We start from the raw sequence: 18,873 nt of genomic DNA, 5'->3' as shown, positions 1-18,873 counted from the left end.
TAAATGAGAAAAACATAAAATAAATTTTAAAAAAATGTAAATAAATAAAAATAAAATTAGAAAAGTAACACATTTCTTACCTAATGTTGAATTTCGTCTGAGTTAAATGGAAAAAGCCATTGGCGCCAAAAGTCAAGCATGAAAAATTGTCGCCTAGCAGCGACGTCATCTGAAGGTGCTTTTCTATTGGCTGCTGCTAGACGATGTCACTGTTATTCTGATATATATTCCAATAAATATACTTAAAAATCACATTTTAAATCATCCCCAAAGGCTCATGTATTAAATTAATTACGAAAGACTAAAACGAAGGACATTTTTGTGAACATTATAGTTAATTTTAGTTAGTTTTGTAAACGTAAAATGCCGTTTCAGTTATTTTTTATTTTTTTTAAAAGCATTTTCATTTTTTATTTTGTTAATGAAATTGGGTTTTTTTTTTATTTTTGTTTTAGTTTTTTTGTTAGTTTTCATTAACTAAAATAACCTGGTCAGTGGTTCCCACTAGTATGAATATGAATATGTGTCTCTATGTGCTCTGCGACTGACTGACGACTGACCAGTCCAGGGTGTAATACACTTTTTGGGCCAAGTCAGCTGAAAAAGGCTCCAGCGCACCTGTCTGTGACCCTAAACAAGATTGAAGGACAGATAATAGAGAACTATAGCTCGGACTAGCTAGAAATATTGGAATCAGCTGTTTGAATATAGATGGATTAAATAGAAACTAATAGATCAAATACACATAAGATGGATCAAATAAACATACAATATGGATAGAAAGTATGATTAGTTAGTACATTTATGGATGGGCGGTAATGACATGTAAAGATTGGCTCCACACAGTGGAGGACAGTTCAGCGAGACATTTACATTACATTACACATAATTTACACACATTTAACAACAACAACAACAATCATTTGCTTGTGGGCAAAACAAAACGTTTTTCAGTTGTGCATGAGTCAGACCATCCAATGTGGCTGATCTGAGCAAAAATGACACTTTTTTTTTTTAATTATTGCTTGGAACACTGACAAACATGAGGCAAAGGTTGCATATTTGTTTCGGCAGATTTTGTGTGACGCACGATTCAACGTCTCTGCCAAACCTCATGTGCCCGTGGAGGAAAACATATTTTCAAACGTTCTGCATAAGGTGAAGTTCATGAGGGCGCACGGAACGGCCCGGACGAAGCTGGCGCCCATTCCGTTGTAGTACCCTCGTAGTCCGTGTCTTTCGTATATCCCGATGAGCCCTTGCAGGACGCCCGACGACGTGGCGTGTGAGCCGAAGCAGACAGCTGGGAAATCAGAAAGCAGGGTTGTATTTCACAAAGCAGGTTTAGTGAGAACGCTGAGTCAAGAAAACCCTTCAATGTGGGGAAACACTGTGTCTTCCGTTTCAGAAAGCGATGTAAACTGAAACCAGAGAATTAGAGGTAACTCTAGCCTGTGTCATAAAAAGAGGTAATTTTAGCTCTCAGTCAGTTACCAAAGTAACATTGTCCATGAATCTAACCTGGTAGGTAGTAGGTTTTTCACAGTGAATCTTGAGTTTTTCCCTGTACCCGCCTCCTTTCAGCCACACACGACAATTCATTTCCTCATTCATTCTTTTTGTGTAAATACGCCATATAGTCTGTAGTGTAAAGTTCACTTTTGTCACAAACATGGCATGTCCTTTTGACAATGACCCTATTGATGAAGGTGCCACTTTATTGCGCAGGGAATTAATATATGCCAAGTCTGGAGTGGCGCTGTAGCGCTGCCACAGTGAGTTCACAGAAAGCGTAGAAGAAGAATCGGCGAAGAAGACGAACCAGTGATCTGAAGAGCCACGAGGCCGCCATATTACTCCTCCAAAGAAACGTTTCTCGGTATACGATCCTACACATTTGAAGTGTCAAAATTAGAGAACATTTGAGACATTACTTAGCACAACAGGGGCCTAGCAACTGAGCTATAAAAAAAAAGTTCTTCAAAGTAGTTTACTTTAAATAGTAGTCTACTCGCGAGATGGGAGGCGTAAGATGGCTGCCCTGTCGCTTCAACGGCTTGCACGGGCGTGGATGGGCTATCGGCTATCCAGTAATATATACAGATCAGTGAGACGAACACAGGAGAGGTGGTAATGCCGGGTGATTCAAGTACAACATCACGCAAAACATTTTGCTGTAAAAGCATAAATAAGCTAAGGACGTTGCGCAAAACGACAACACGGCTATCCGCCATATTGTTGACAGACTGGCGGTTCGTGCACAGTCACACGAGAATTACATCATCACCGGAGGAGTATCCCACGTGTGGTGTCCACATTGGAACGCCCGGGGCGCGTTTCGAAATCTTTCCACTCTGGAGCCCGGTTCCAAAAGTTTCAAGCTCTGAAACAGCGCCGGTGTGTGGACGAACTGCCCAAACGGTAAGAAATGTGTGAGGATACATTGAAACGGGCTTTCGTGTGGACGGGGCCTTAAGTCTGGTGGTAACTCCAGGTGCAACTACTCAGCGTTGATATAATTCACTGGAATCAGCTGTGCTGGAATCTGAGGGTATGTCAACTTGTTCAGGGTTAATCTCAGAGTTTGTTGAGTCTGCTTTGTGAAATATACCAGAAACACAGAAATGACCAACAACAGTCCCTTTTCCACTGCACAGTACCTTATCAGCAAAACCAAGGACCTGGTCCAATTGCACCAAACCAATACTATTTAGGTGACGTAAACAAGTGCGGGTTGGTCACTGGTTGAGCCAGTTTGACAACATTTAGAATAACCCACCTGCTAATGTTATCTTAATATGCCTGGCTAGCACAAAAGCACACGAGTGATTTGTCATAATAGCTTCAGTGTAAGAGTCAAGAATACAGACTCAACAGACAATTTTCTACAATTTTGACATACACCAATCAAGGTGCACTCTACTGTATGTGTTGGTAGAGGCCACTACCTTGCGCCTGCTGTTGTGTTCTTATCACCGCCAGAGGGTAGCTGCTCATTTGTCCGCAAGCGAAAGCCACAAAACTGAAGAAGAAGAGCCTGGAGTCGCTGCTGTAGGCTGGATCGCTTTGGGCCCAGGTCATGATAGACTAGCGGCGTCACAAATAAAGACTCTGTTAGCGTAGCGTAGGCGTTCTCAGACATGGGTTTGCGAGTGAGTATCCAATTACCTGATGGACCGCACACTCCACTCCAGCATACGGGATCATGCAGAGGATGCTAGGCTTAAATCCTCTGTAAAACGAGGACAAGGACTCGTCCCTGTAGATGGATCGGGCGCAAGCCACTACGCCGTGGTAGACGCCCACACGCTGCAGGTTGAGCCGCACCTTCAGCACCTGTTGGGACATAACAGAGGGTCTGTTCTACAAAATTCTACTTTACTGGTAAGGTGTTTGTTGATATGATTCCAGTTTTACAGGGTCCCCGTGTAAAAGAGACTTGGCACATACCATGCAAGAAAGACATCAAATTATGCCATGTTGCTACATGCTACATTTTTAACAGTAATTTTGTAGAATCTCTTTGTAAAGCAGGCTTAGGACCATCCAAAGACAGGACTATCCACCAAGGTATAAGAATATTCTGCGAAATCTAGCTTTTCTCTGTGTAAACGGCAGTAGCGGATAAATGACTGATCTTATATTGCGGCTTTCGTGCAGCAATTTTGTGGGATCTCGATGAGAAATAGGCTTCAGTGTTCCTCAGCTGCTGCACAAATATACCCCTTATGCAATAACAACAGAGTTTTCTAATTGGCAATACCATAGGATTGATGTGATACCTCCAGAGGGTAGAAGACGGCGTGAGCCACAGCACCAGACACGCAGCCCAAGCCAAAGCGCTGCTGCACGCTCAGACTCCCCTGACCTTTGCCCAGCATGGACACCTTCATCTGAACCCAGACAAAGGAACGTTCATGAGAAACAAGGAGATGTTGAATAGAATTTGATGATTGAGGAGGCGTAGACGCACCTGCGCGTAAATGAGACACTGAAGTGTGGACTGCGGCGTCCCCTTCAGGACATTGACAGCGTTGCCCTGCCACATAGAACGGAGGCCACCAACACGAAGCTCCTGGAAGCCTCGAGAGAAAGCCTTGGATCCATAAAACTACAAAAGACACATGAAATGCTTTTTGATACACACTAGTCTCTTTTACATGGCCTGTAAACGGCGGGATTTTACCATTTTGCTACGTGTTCAAGGCACCAACACGGAAATCAATGTCAACCAAGAAATTTTAAGTCTTTGGAGGTAGTATTAGGAGTGTCACGAAGAGGTTTATCAAAAATTGTGCATCAGAGTCATGACAGAAGAATAATCTGGAGTCAGTTTTAAGGTGGGTTTTAAAAATGGAAAGTGAAGGGGAAATGAAATCATTCTAAAGTTCGGGACCAGTGACAGAGAAAAATATATCCCCTGTGAGTTTACACTTTGACTTTGGTACCTCCTGGAGCAGCTGGTCATCAGTCAACTGAGGCACTGGGGAGGTTCGTAGGGTGGGTGCAATACAAAGAGGAAAGGTAGGACAAATTTTTTTCGAGATTTGAAAACAAATATCAGATTAAAGCCCAAGTTTGAGACTGTTGGCGTCACGAAGATGCCCGTTTCAAGACTGGACCACTGGGACCAAAAACCATCAGTTCGATATTTGTGCGAAATAAACTAATTGTCCTACTTTTTAGGAGGCATATCGAAGTACGGTACATAAAGGTTGTGAAGTCAAATTAGGCTACTGTAAAGAAATCCACAACTGTTCTGACCTGCAGCTGGGTCTTGAGGCGGTCAATGGGGGCCGTTGCCGTCCGGGATACAGCATCAGCCAAACCAGCGCCGAGAACAAACTTCCTCCACGCGCCAATGCCGGAACTCTCTTCAGGAAACTCGATGGCTAGCGCTCGGCTCTCGCCCACGTCGAATACCTGCCCGATCACAAGCAAGGGCAGAACACTGAGAACTGAGTATCATTCGCAACGCTATGAACTCATTCACTGCCATTGACGGAAAAAGACGTCAAATGATGCATTTTTTGCTGGTCTGGCAATGTGTTCAAGGACAAATTGTTCCTCTCATTTCCAAGAGGCGTCCTATTCCTCCAAAATTGAAAAGAAACTCCCCCCCCATTTGTGCCCCCAGTATATCGCATATTGTAAAGTGAAAGTCAACCTTAAAGGGATACTTGACTCATTGAACCATTTTTAGCAGTGTAAAGTTCATATTTTGTTCAGAATTAATTTGATAACTTCATTATTTTTTATGGACAATTAATACCTTTAAAAACATTTTTTTTTCTTGTTGCTGTCGACTGATGATGACATCACCTGTGCTGAGGAGGTGGGTAACGACCAATCATGGTTCACCTGTTTTCTGGGGTTGTTCAGTAAACTGAGTCATGATTGGTCGTTACCTACTTCTTCAGCACAGGCGATGTCATCATCAGTCGACAGCAAGTAGAAAAATTACTTTTTAAAGGTATTAATTGTACATGAAAAATAATGAAGTTACCACATGAATTATAGAAAAAAAATACTTTTTACTGCTGAAAATGACTCAATGAGCCAAGTAGCCCTTTAAACATTACTTGACAATAATATGTTATATGTGACCTCACTAGTGTAAACATGACATTCTGATTAATATTAATTTTTTTGGAATATGATTATGAAGCAAAATACAGCCGTTTTTATCCATCTCAGGAGGCGGCCATTTTGCCACTTGCTGTCGACTGAAGATGACATCAAAGTTGCTGGGGGCTCAGGCAACAACCAATCAGAGCTCACCTGTTTTCTGAAACTGCACTTTGATTGGTTGTTACCTGAGACCTTAGCAACATTGATGTCATCTTCAGTCGACAGCAAGCGGCAAAATGGCCGCCCCCTCAGATGGATAAAAACAGCTGGATTTTGCTGCTTAACTCATATTCCACTACCGCAATATTAACCAGAATATCATATTTAGACATTAGACTAGTGGGTGATTCAAAAAGAATGATCCTATTTCATGATCAAATATTCTATGAAGGAAAAATAGCACAAAAAATAACACTTATAATAAAAGTATTCTACTAAGAGTCAAGTTTTATTTCACATGTTACAAGTGCTCAATATGGCCTCCGCTTGCAGCACAAAACATCAATACGATGAGAATTCTTCCCAACCACGTTGAAGCACATCGGGATCAACTGAATTGATCGCTGTTCTTATTCGATGTTTTAAGTATTACAGGTCAGTTGGTAATGGTGGAACAAAGACTTAATCTTTTACCACAGAAAAAAAAAAATCACAAACTGTGAAGAGCATTTTTTTTTTTTGCTGTCGCTGTCAGACGCATGAGTCTGTTAGTGTGACGTGACAATTATAGAAAACTGGGAAATCTCATCTTTAAAACACCAACTCCCTCATTCTGATTCAAACATTTACTTACAAAATATTTGATCATGAAATAGGGTCATTCTTTTAGAATCACCCTGTATTATTGTCGAAAAGTTGTTTTGGGTTGACTTCCACTTTAGTGACTGTTTTTAATGGCTGTTAATAGTGTACAGGCAAGAATCAGAATTCTTCAGCTCATCCGTGACCCTAATGAGGACAATTGCTAGATAGAAAATGGCTAAACGGATGTTTGGAGTCCGCCTCCCAGTACTGAGGACGCAAGTTCTGGGCGTAGTTTGCGTGTTCTCCCCGTGCCCGCGTGGGTCTTCTCCGGGTACTCCGGTCTCTTCCCACATTCCAAAGACATGCATGGCAGGTTAATCGGGTGCTCCGAATTGTCCCTAGGTGTGCGTGTGAGTGTGGATGGTTGTTTGTCTCTGTGTGCCCTGCGATTGGCTGGCGACCAGTTCAGGGTGTACCCCGCCTACTGCCCGAAACCAGTTGGGATAGGCTCCAGCACCCCCCGCGACCCTTGTGAGGAGTAAGCGGTCAAGAAAATTGATGGATGGATGGATGGATGGATGGATGGATGGATGGATGGATGGATGGATGGATGGATGGATGGATGGATGGATGGATGGATGGATGTTTGGATGTTTGGAGTCTCACCAGACTGTGTTTCCACGACGACACCAGCTCACTGATGTCGTCCACCGGTTTGAGGATGACGTGCTGCAGGAACTCATCCCAGTCTACTGTCATGGAGCCGTCCGTGTCCATCCTGTCGCGTAAATGTCACAACATCGTTAGTCCGCAATGTTTATTTATTAATGACCTGTGAAGCACTTTGTAGCCATACAAGCTAGTGACTGTGCCCGTCGTTATTAGAAGTATTAGTAGAATTCCGTGTTAACTAAATTTGTGAATGAATATTTATCATTTTGTAGTGGAACCTCCAAAGTCAACACTGTAAAAATGGTACAATAGAGAGTCTGACCAAAGATTTTAGTAAACAGGAAAGGGTCTGGCAATTCATTGAACATCAATCACACACACACACAATTTTACTGGATCAATAACATAAGTAGCACATAGCCAAAAGGATAAAACCAGAAAAGATTGCCAAGCAACTGTTTCCTATTCACTTTGCATTACATGTTTCAAAGTGTAAGTAGTTTTGACTTTATTTTAGTTCTATTGTGGTATATCAGTTAAGAATGGTAAAATGTGACTTTAAATTCAGCCTGTAAAGTAAATATTTGATTTTGATTTGATTTATTGAACATATAAACATACAAACAAACAGCAGAGAAACAAAAATAAATAAATAAAAAATTTAAAAAAAGAAGAACCCGATAAAATCATCAATCAATCACAGTTTACATCAGAGGTGTCCAAACTACGGCCCGGGGGCCATTTGCGGCCCGCCGTCCACTTTTTAGTGGCCCGAGACATATGCTCAAAAGGGCATTTGACTCTGTACAAATAAAATAAAAACAAAAATGTTTGGAGATGGTCAAATTAAGAAGGGAGGGTGTCGAAAAACACAGGTGCTATTAAAGTTTATTTTAGTTAGCTAACAAAAAAAACAAAAATTAAAAAAAAACAATTTCGTTAACAAAATAAAATAAAAACGAAGATGCTTTTAAAAAAAAGAAAACTAACTGAAACTACATTTTATGTTTACAAAACTAACTAAAATAAAACAAACAAAATAAAAAATATTGCGCACGAGTAATACACATAAAAACTAAAACTAATACCGAAACTAACTAAACTAAAACTAAGCATTTATTAAAGAACCAAAACTAATAAAAAACTAACAGAACCACCCTGAAAACTAATTAAAACTAACTAAATAAAAAAAAAGTCAAAACAAAATTAAAACTAAAATCAAAAATTCCAAAACTCTAATAACCCGACTGCCATATTACAAATAAATTGGTTTATATATTGGTTTATAATTTTTCTAAACATGCAAAAGCACAAATAAATTATTTGTACAATTTTTATGACTAAACACAATTTCTCTTCATAACATTATGTGGCCCTTGCGTCCTTCCTTCAAATGAAAAAGTTTGGACACCCCTGCCTTATATCATAAGGACTGTGTCTAATTTCAAATAAATATAGCAACCATAAACCATAAATATATATATATATATATAGTTCAATGATCCTTTAGGTGAGATTGATTTGACAAAACTTTGAAATCGTGTTCCACTTTAGAGGTTCAGCTGTTCAGTGTTGTTTAGTGGGCAAAAGGAGTCTTACATTTGTATTACTTTATTGGCGTGGGCCTTTGAAATGACCACTCCTATCTCCTTAAACAAACATATGATGTCCTCCTGGTCAATCAGCCCTGATCACAAAAAGAGATGCACAGCAATTATTGCATGCAACATAGCACATCAAATATTTTTGGCTGATGTATGACGGAAACTAAATTTCGATACACGTGCACATCCCGTCAAAGATGCAACTTTTATGGGATTTTTTTTTTTCTTATTTCAAATTTATGGACAAATTCACACCTATTTTGGCTACTTTGGAGAGAGTTTATTTATTTCGTTAGTTTTAACCTGCACAACCATTCTGAAATTTATGGTAGCATTATTTTAATCTGCAGAATTTTGTGGGCTTGCAAGGAGATTTATTTTTAAACAGTACAATTTTTGAGCCATTTACTGATGCCAAATTTTATCGTGGGGGATTTAGGGTAATCTCATTCTTTTCCATGCAAAATTTTGGTAAATTGGTTAATTTTTATCAATGGATGTGATTTCATGCACACTATGAATTTTAGAATGCCATTTGATCAGTGAAATGAGAGAGAATAAACCAGATGTTACAGCTGTGTTTTTTTTTTTTTTTTATGTGCTCTATGAATACAGAATTAGGATGAGTTGAGACTTATTTTAATTGTGCTATCGTTAGGTGATTTACGGTAGGCTATGCAACATTATGAGGTTAAGTGTTGGCAGTGTTGTTGTTTTTTGTTTGTTTTTTTAGGCATTTACGGTACTTTTGGAAGATTTACGGTAACCTTATTCTAACTTGTGAAATTTATATAGAATTTACTGGAGTCAGAATTTAACCTGTGCAATTTTGGGGGATTTACAGTCAATTGGCTCTAACCTAAGTGATTTATAGGACTTGTTCTATCCTTTTTAAATTTTTGCAGATTTCTACTAGTTTTATTTTGAACCTGGGCAAGTTTTAGGAGAATTAGGAAAGATTGACTTTAAAGGTACATGTATGTGATTCAAAATTAGGCAACTTTTTGGCCATTTGCAGTAGTTTTAGCATGTGAAACTTTTGTGGGATTTACAGTTTTTGCCTATTTAAAGTTAACGAGCAATATCGATTCTGACGCCTGCGTATCGATACGCGTATTGTAATGAGGCTCGCAACGATATATTGCCGTATCGATTTTTTGAGCACACCCCTAGTGCAGGACAGGCGTACCTAATGCTGTGTCCTGTGAGTGTATTTTCTACATGGTGAATTGTTTACTCCAATGGTGTCCAAACTCTGCCCTCAAGGGACAGAGTCCTGCAGGTTTTGGATGTTTCCATGAACCAACGCACCTGAAGCTCATCAGCAAGCTCTGCATAAGCCTGATAACGATCCTGCTTTTGCAAACAGGTGCATCGGAGCAGGCAAACATCCAAAACTTGCAGGAGTCCGGCCCTTGAGGATCGAGTTTGAACACCGCTGGTTTACTCTGTTGAACTTGTTTTAAAATGATCTTTAATTTCATTCATTAGTTCCACAATTCACTGAGTTACTCACCACTCTTGTTCTTGTCCAAGTGGTCAAAGCAAATTTTCCATTTCTTCTCCCGGTCCATCATGTAGTTGAGAAACTCATCGTAATCCAAATGGCCATTGTTGTCATTATCATAGGAGTTAATTACATTCTAAGTGTATGTGCGTGCGTGCATGAGAGAGAAGCACATGTTAACTGATCTGAGGAAAATGAAGTCAGCATCATGCAAGGAAGCCAAAGAGCTTTACCTGCACTTTAGCATCTGCCACCGAGATGCCGTGCGAGCTCATTTCACTGTGCAGCTCCGACAAAGAGATGAAACCATCCTGGTTCCGGTCCAGTTTGTCAAATAATCCTCGGAACTGATCCATTTTGGTGATGTTGATCCGCACTGCGCTGCAGCCTCGCTCACGTGCTGACTCACTGGCAGGTAGTAAATCAGACAATGCGCCACACTGTCTTCTTCATACAGCAGGTGGCGCTGTCTAGTTGCAGCTGGTGGCCACCTGGCCCAGTCGGTCCGGAATAACATCATCTAAATAATCTGGAAAAAAATAACATAATTGATTTATGATAAATATAGAAATTGCATCTGCATTATAAGGTGATGACACGCCTCTCAAGAATGAAGGGTGACTAATGCAGAAGCTTATCATGACGTCACATCCAAAGCTGTTACCTCACTTGGATAATGTGCAGGCAGGCTGGAGCACCAGGATAGTGACTGACAACACGCCGAGGAATGATGTGCCTAAAACAGCGGCTGACTTCGTGCGGTGGGTGTCACATTAAACTGAGTTAATAAAACAGGAAACGGTGTTTCAAAATAAAACTGTTTCAGTTGATGTTGCACAAGCTATCAGTGTAGCCCCAAATTACGTGAAGTAATTTTTTATTTTATTATGAAACATTAATCTAACAAAAATACGTATGTACACATTGGGACTAAAGGCCTAACTCTACACACAAAGCAAACTCCGCCAGCCACCACTTCTTGTAATTTCATTTTATAAGATAAGTTTAATTCTTGACATTATTTTTAATTGTCTTTTTTTAATGCAGCACAGTGCTAGTTTATTGATTAAAAACAAGTAACAAAAAAAGTAACAACAAATATTACTTTTAGAACCCGGAAGTGGAAGGAGCCGAATCTCAGACGTCTAACTTGACGTACTATGGACGCCGCAGAGGGAGGGAGATGCGAGTCTATTTAAAGGGTCACCCGGCATCAACCACGGAGGAATAAGAATAATAACCGCCAGCAACACATCCTCCACGGAAGATGATTCACCGGCTCGGTGAAAGCTAGTCCGGAGCAAATTCGAACCCGCCCCCCGGCGAACAGAATTAGCAGCCTTCCGTCTTCTACTTTTTCATCACCGTTTAAGACAACCGACAAACGAACCAAAATGGGAAAAGATTACTATAAAACGCTCGGCATTAGTAAAGGAGCCACGGAAGAGGATATTAAGAAAGCGTACAAAAAGCAGGCGTTGAAATGGCACCCGGACAAGAACAAGTCCGCGGCGGCCGAGGAGAAATTCAAGGAGATCGCGGAGGCTTACGAGGTCCTCAGCGACCCCAAAAAAAGGGACATCTATGACCAGCATGGCGAAGAAGGTAACGTCATTTCAACTGTCAATCATTTGTCACGTTCGGTAGCCTATCGTGACGTCATCATTACATATTTCAATAAAAAATATCAGATAGGTAAATGTAGCTTTTCCGTAGCAACCATCGATCAGTTTTAAATGTGGGACAAAACTGATGTCGTAATGTACCAAATCATTTTCTCTCACAGCGCATGTGTCAAATATCTTAAAATTGAAAATTTGACGTCAAATGTCAGTTAAACAGATTGCGTTATGTCAGGTTATTTTTCAATCTACAGTTGGCTATTGAATTTAAGTGTCAACTATCCATCAGTTCTTAGGTGAGGATAACTGTCAATATGTAGTGTATCGATGTGAGATTGTGGCAAAATATTGTAACAAAATAAACATACAAAATATTGCAGTGATGTATCATAATTTTCTATTATGGGACTGCTTTGTCTAATATGGATCAGTTAGAACTCAAAAATTGATACTGTGATAAATCCAATTGTTTTATTGAACGATCTTGTATCAATATACATCATGGTTGGGTCAAAATACACACAGATAAAACATCAAAATTGTGACATATCATTATCAATAAATAAGGGTCAAAACTAGGGTGGGACGAAATATTGTCTTCAGGTATCGTATTGATACACAAACGTGGAATCTCAGTCGGTTTTAACATGTCATGTTGTAATTGTATCATTTTCTGAACAAATTTGGTATCAATACACGGGACAAAATTCACAAAGATGAAAAATCAATCGTGTGATGCGCTGAAGCTTTTTTTTTTTTTTTTTTTGTCACAGTCCAATATTGATCAATTTTTATTAGGTGTGACACAAAATATCAATATTGTATTATGTTCCCTAAAGATATGGGCCGAACAATACTCCCCCCCACCTCCCATTTTGCATCCCTAAACTAAAAAGTTGTAAGACTGTGTACACAAAAGACCAAATATTGTTCTCAAATCTGTGTTAGTCAGCACTTCTCCTTTACCAATAATCGATCCACCTCACAGGTGTGCCTATCAAGATACTGACAGCGTGATTATTGCACAGGTGAGCTTTCGGCTGCCCACAATAAAATGTGCAGTCGTCTCACGTATCACAATGTCACGTTTTCAGGCTCCATCTAATTGGCAAGCTGACTGCAGGAATGTCCACACAGCTGTTGCCTGTCAGTTTCAATCTTCATCTCTCCACTGTAAGCTGTCTCCAAAGGCATTTCATCGAATTTGGCAGCACTGTACATCCAACGGGCCTCGCAACCGCAGACCACACCGAACAGTAACAGTCCACAACACGTCCCTCCTTAACTAGCATCTTCTTCTTTATGGACAAAGAATGCAGGTGTATCAATTAATGATGGCATTTCAATAATAATGCTGTCCAATCAGTATCTTGCTATGCCACACTAGTGAGGTGGATGGATTAGCTCGGCAAAGGAGAAGTGCCCACTACGTCCAGGTTCACGATATACTAAAGACAATCATGCTGTTTTTGCCCCAATGTTGACCTTCCCTGACAAAGGACATTAAACGCTCAACTACACTCTTATAATCACAGATTAAAAAAAAATTTTGGTCAAAAATTGGACTGACCCAATGCTTGGGTCATTGTGATCCAACTTTCATCAACAACAATCCCAAGAACCCTGACCCAAGAAATTGCTTTGTTTAGTTGCAAAACAACCCAAAGTTGGGTCAAAGTAACCTAAGTAGGTGGTCAGTCCATTTTTTTTTTAACCAAAATTGGGTTTCTTTTGACCCAGCAGTTTTAAGGGTGTACCTTATGTCTTATGAGATCATCCTATAAAATAATCCTTCTGACTGGGGTGGATGAAGAGGGAATTTGTCCTGATAATAGGGTCCAAAATGTGTCTTACATATTAAAGGTTCAATATTTCAGACCAAATCTTAATACAGTATTTATGGGGAAAGCCGTAAACCTTCAAGTCATTTGATAATAATCCAGCCAATCAAAGAACAGCTCTGACAGACAAATAAGGAAAGCAGATCATGCCAAATTGTGGCATTATGGGAAATACGCTGTATTTTTAGTAGGGGTGTGCCAAAAAATCGATTCATAAAAGAATTGAGATTCTCACTTATGAATCAAATCAAATCGATATTAATATCCAAAAAAATCGATTTTATTTTCATTAGAAATGAAGAAGAAGAAGGGGAAAAGGCAGTTGTAGCCCACATGCTGTTTTTGTGGAAAAGGGCACTTACAATACAAAATTAATAAATGTTTAAACAAAAAAACCAAAAAAAGACACTTTAATGTCTCTATTTGTCATTTTGTCTTGCAAAGCAGACTGGAGTAGATCCTGACAATGTTGTGCATATCTGTAAATTGAAGCAGAAATCATTTGTCAATCAAATAATTTTGAATGGAAAATGTGTATATATATATATATATATATATATATATATATGTATGTATGCATAATCCACCATTTAGGTCAATTTGACCCAACTTTCTCAAATTGTTGGTGTTGTTTTTTATAACCAGACCCATTTTTTTGGGTTGTTTTATGCAAAACAACCCAATTTTTGGTGTTGTTATGTAAAAATCAATTTTTGGGGGGAGCGGTGCAAAATAACCCAGAAAGTTGGGACAAATTAACCCATGTCAAATTGATCCAAGTAGATAATTAGTAATTTTTTTCCTCAAATGGGGTTTTTTCTTTTTTTTTGTCCCAACAGTTTTTAGACTTTAGAGTGAATGAATTTGCAATACGTTCGAACGACAAAGCCCAGTCAAAACGGTTTCACGTTTCCATAGTGTGTGATAAAATAGTGTATAATTTTCTGAAATGATACATAGTTGGGACAAAACACAATTTGATTATTGTCTTTGCATCCTTCAAAAAGGGGAAAGCCAACTAATTTGTGTCTTTTGTTGTGTCCTTCAGGTCTCAAGGGAGGAAGCGGTCCTCCCGGCGACAGCCAAGGCAACACCTTCACATACACCTTCCACGGGGATCCCCACGCCACCTTCGCCACCTTCTTCGGCGGCTCCAACCCCTTCGAGATGTTCTTCGGGCGCAAGGCGGGAAGCGGGCGCGACGACGAGGACATGGAGGTGGACGGAAACGACCCCTTTGGCTCCTTCAGCAGCTTCAACCTGAACGGATTCCCGCGGGACGTGCACTCGGGCCCGGGCGGGCAGCAGCAGCAGCAGCAGCAGCAGCAGCAGCGGCGCAAGCAGGACCCGGCCATCGTCCACGAGCTCAGGGTCTCCCTGGAGGAGGTCTTCCACGGCTGCACCAAGCGGATGAAGATCTCCCGCAAGCGTCTGAACCCGGACGGCAGGACCATGCGCACGGAGGACAAGATCCTCACCATCGAGATCAAACGAGGATGGAAGGAAGGGACCAAGATCACGTTCCCGCGCGAAGGGGACGAGTCGCCCAACGCCATCCCGGCGGACATTGTGTTTGTCATCAAGGACAAGCCGCATCCGCACTTCAGGCGCGAGGGTTCCAACATCGTGTATCCCGTCCGGGTCAGCTTACGACAGGTGAGACGCCAACCTGGCCGAGATTGATGACTCATCATTCTTAACGGCTAGGATACGAACTGTTAGTCATCAAATCAATTGTGTTGTTTTCTGTTCATGATGCAATAGCAATATAACTATCAAACCGTTTTTACTAGATGTGGGACAAAATATCCGTATTGTGACATATTGTATCATTTTCGCCAACAATACAGTATTGACCGGGTAGTAAGGTGAAAATATTGATATCTTTGCCTTTTTCCCATGGTATCAAAATCGAAACACAAGCATGACTTTCAACCAAGGTTTGCACAAAATATTGATATCGTTATTTATGGTATCATTTTCTATCACAGTACAGAATCGATCTACATGTCAAATATAATCTCAAATATTTCATATCAAAAATCAGTTACAATTGCAATGTATCATTTTTTTTTCTCACAGTACTGTATCGATAAACAAGTGTCAGCTCGTGATCAAGTATCGATACCTAGGTGGAAATATTATATAATCTCTCTAATGGTACAATATTCATACACAAGCATCAACTAATCATGAATTTCAAGGAAGTATTTATCGTATCATTTTCACTCACAGTACAGTATCTACTTCGAGCCATATGTCAAATATCGTAGTATCAAATATTTGATGTCAAATATCAGTTAACTTGACCAATATTTGACTATCTCAATGTAGTTTTTTTTTTTTCTCACAGTACAGTATCGATATACGAGTGTCAGCTCTCGATCCGTTTTAACTAGGTGTGGGGGAAAATATCGATATTGTAATAGCGTCATTTTCTTTCACGGTATCGTATCTCTCGACAAGTGTAAAATATAGTCAAATCATATAATATATTTTCTAATAAAGTAGGGATACACTGATTATCAGCTGGACCAGTTATCGACGCCGATATTCAGTATTTTGAAAAATATCGCCATCATCCATTTTGAAGAATCGTATGGCCGATAATAGTATAATAATAAAAATTTAAAAAAAAGTGTTAACATCAGGGAAGTAATTCCTGGGTATTCCTGCACATTCTGTTTTTGTTTGAAATTAAAACTAAGATAAGTAAAATTTTAATGCTCTAGATATTTTGAAATTTTGGAAAACTTTATTTACTGTAGAAAACAATAGGGAAATTTGAAGACATGCCCCTGGGAGATCCCTGAACTTTTTGTTAGAATATTAAAATAAATATGTCTACTGACGAAGATTTTTTATTTATTTTTATACGCCAACATTTTACGAACCCTAAAAGTTGCTCAATAAACACATGCTTAAAAATTCAAAACAATTTAGAGTTAGAGTTTCTGTTTTTTAAAATTTTGATGCCAATATTTTCCCTGAATATCGGCTCCAAATATCGGTTATCGGCGTCCTTGACTACTAATAAAAGAATCGATAACGGCCCTAACAAAACCATATCGGTCTATCTCTATATTTACTCATTCAAACCCAAAAACGTATACGTTTTTTTAATACTTTGTCCTTCACTCCCCAAAAACGTATTTATACTGGTTACAAAATGTAGTTATACGTTTTTTGTTTTTTTTTGGGTTTTTTTAAATTTATGTGAGAGCATACAGAAGGCTTTGATGCAGCCTCTGAACTGAAGACAATGGTAATGGCAATGGTAGTTATTAAAAAAAAAACGGCCAGCAGGTGGCAACAGAGTTATCAGTCAGGGCCATGTTGCAGCAAGCTCTTTTTGCCAGTGTTTTCAACAGGTTTGCGAATGACGATGAAACTTAGCTAGATTTTAATACTAATTGCTGAAGAACGGAAAGAGATACAAACATACTTTTTTTTCCTGATGAAAGAAGAGACTGTAATCTTTCTTTTGGTAGGTTCCATGCTTTTATAGCAACAGAACACAATATTCTGTGGGCCTAGCAAAATCAGTCACAATCCAGTAAAACAGCCGGGAGCGAAGGGGTTTGCTTCAGGGAAAATCACTGCGAGTGAATGAGTTAAAAATCAGTATTTGAAAAAAAAAAAATGTCAGTATCACAATCTTTGTTTTCTCCCTGTATTGTATCGACAACTGTACAATATCATGATCGGTGTATTCTTTTTGTCGGATCTCTGTGTTAAAGTCGCTAAATGCTAACTTCCTAGCCTAGCATCCGAACTTACACCTCACATTTTTCCATCTTTAGAGGTCCTATCAGAGGCGTTCTGTGCTGTAAGGGTATCCCGCAATTCCTGGGATGTGTGTAAAAAAAAAAAAATGCATACAGTTCCTGCAGTATCCCGCCTTAGCTGGGTTCTGTGGAACAGTCAGATAGAGGCGCTTACCTGCACTTGTGGACATTTGTCACTTGACATGAGCGATGGGCGGCAGAGCTCATAATATGTGCGGGGAAATATCACTGTGGGAAACAGAGTGTGATTAAATGGTGTTTAAATATTTGTTCCAACTACTCCGAATGAATCACAGTCAGAGAGGGAGAGAGAGAGAGAGAAAGAGATAGATTCATATCTGTGCAGCGAGTAGGAGGAATGGTAAAAATACATGGCGGGATCGTGCTCACAAGTGGGCGGACGCAGGAGCAGGTGCGATTTGTCAATGCTGATGAGGCACATAAACGTACAGTAAGTAAGTGCAGCAGTACTATGCTCATTCAGAAGGACTGGAAACCACCTGAAGCGACATCACGCAGCTCAAGATCATTTGGAGTAAAAGTCGGCTGATGGGCTCGTTGATGTTTTTTTTTTCTTTCTTCTCTCTGCAGTCGTTGTGCGGATGCTCGGTGACCGTGTCCACCATCGATGGCAACACGTGCAACATGAAGATCACCGACGTGGTGAAGCCGGGCATGAGGAAAACGGTGGCGGGCCAGGGTCTGCCCTTCCCCAAAAACCCCGAGCAGAGAGGAGACCTGGTGGTGGAGTTTGACGTGAACTTTCCGGAAACGTTGCCCAGCAACGCCAAAGATGTCCTGAAGCGCCACCTACCCACTTAAGGGTGACCCACGGCGGCTCACACGTGCCCGGGTGAATGTGCAATCTCTATTTTGGATTTATTTTTTTTAATTTTTTTTTATAAACACCACGCATGCTGCCAAGTGGATGGAAGCCTGGACCTTTTATGTACATTGGCCTCTTTCCCCGCTATCACATGTTTTAGCCATAAATGTCCCGCGCTACGTGCCAAATGACAATCTCACCCTTTCATTAAAATGTGACACAAGTTTAGTCATCATTGTGCTTGTATTTTAAAATAAATATTTACATATGGACTGGAGCATTTAGTTAACTCATTCAAACCCAAAAACGGATACATACGTTTTTTAATACTTTGTCCTTCACTACCAAAAACGTATTTACACATTTTTTTGTTTGTTTTTTAAAATATTTTATGCTAGAGCACACAGAAGGCTGTGATGCAGCTTCTGACCTGAAGAGGTCGCTTGAAGCAATGGTAGTTATTACAAAAAAAGGCCAGCAGGTGGCAACAGAGTATAAGAGATCATCCAGGGCCATGTTGCAACAAGCAGTTTTTGCCAGTGTTTTCAACAGGTTTGTGAATAATTATGAATTATGTTCTAATGCTAATTGCTGCAAAACGGAAACATACAAATATACTTTGTTTTTTTGGTTTTAAC

The 18,873-nt window shown here is 39.9% G+C and overlaps 2 protein-coding genes across 3 annotated transcripts; one reads left to right on the top strand and one right to left on the bottom strand.

Annotated features, from left to right (window-relative positions):
• Nucleotides 1-779: 779 nt before the first annotated feature.
• slc25a24l (solute carrier family 25 member 24, like) lies at nt 780-10,958 on the bottom strand. Of its 2 annotated transcripts, none has more exons than XM_077513531.1 (11): nt 10,823-10,958; nt 10,392-10,687; nt 10,168-10,294; nt 8,647-8,734; nt 7,042-7,153; nt 4,765-4,923; nt 3,974-4,111; nt 3,783-3,893; nt 3,169-3,336; nt 2,949-3,087; nt 780-1,303 (listed from the first exon to the last, which is right to left on the bottom strand). In XM_077513531.1, exons 2-11 carry the CDS (start codon nt 10,512-10,514, stop codon nt 1,113-1,115), a joined length of 1,356 nt encoding a protein of 451 aa, XP_077369657.1. In that variant the 5' UTR covers nt 10,515-10,687; nt 10,823-10,958; the 3' UTR covers nt 780-1,112. The 2 variants fall into 2 exon arrangements, with proteins under 2 accessions (XP_077369657.1, XP_077369741.1); XM_077513615.1 differs by having other exon boundaries at nt 10,828-10,951.
• Nucleotides 10,959-11,302: 344 nt separating this feature from the next.
• Nucleotides 11,303-18,789, top strand: dnajb4 (DnaJ heat shock protein family (Hsp40) member B4). The gene is made up of 3 exons (XM_077514412.1): nt 11,303-11,763; nt 14,670-15,277; nt 18,001-18,789. The coding sequence occupies exons 1-3, from the start codon at nt 11,553-11,555 to the stop codon at nt 18,229-18,231; spliced, it is 1,050 nt and encodes a 349-aa protein (XP_077370538.1). The 5' UTR covers nt 11,303-11,552; the 3' UTR covers nt 18,232-18,789.
• Nucleotides 18,790-18,873: the final 84 nt, after the last annotated feature.

Source organism: Festucalex cinctus, chromosome 1 (assembly GCF_051991245.1).
Source record: "Festucalex cinctus isolate MCC-2025b chromosome 1, RoL_Fcin_1.0, whole genome shotgun sequence".
Classification (NCBI taxonomy): domain Eukaryota; kingdom Metazoa; phylum Chordata; class Actinopteri; order Syngnathiformes; family Syngnathidae; genus Festucalex; species Festucalex cinctus.
This window is presented reverse-complemented; position numbering and strand designations above follow the sequence as displayed.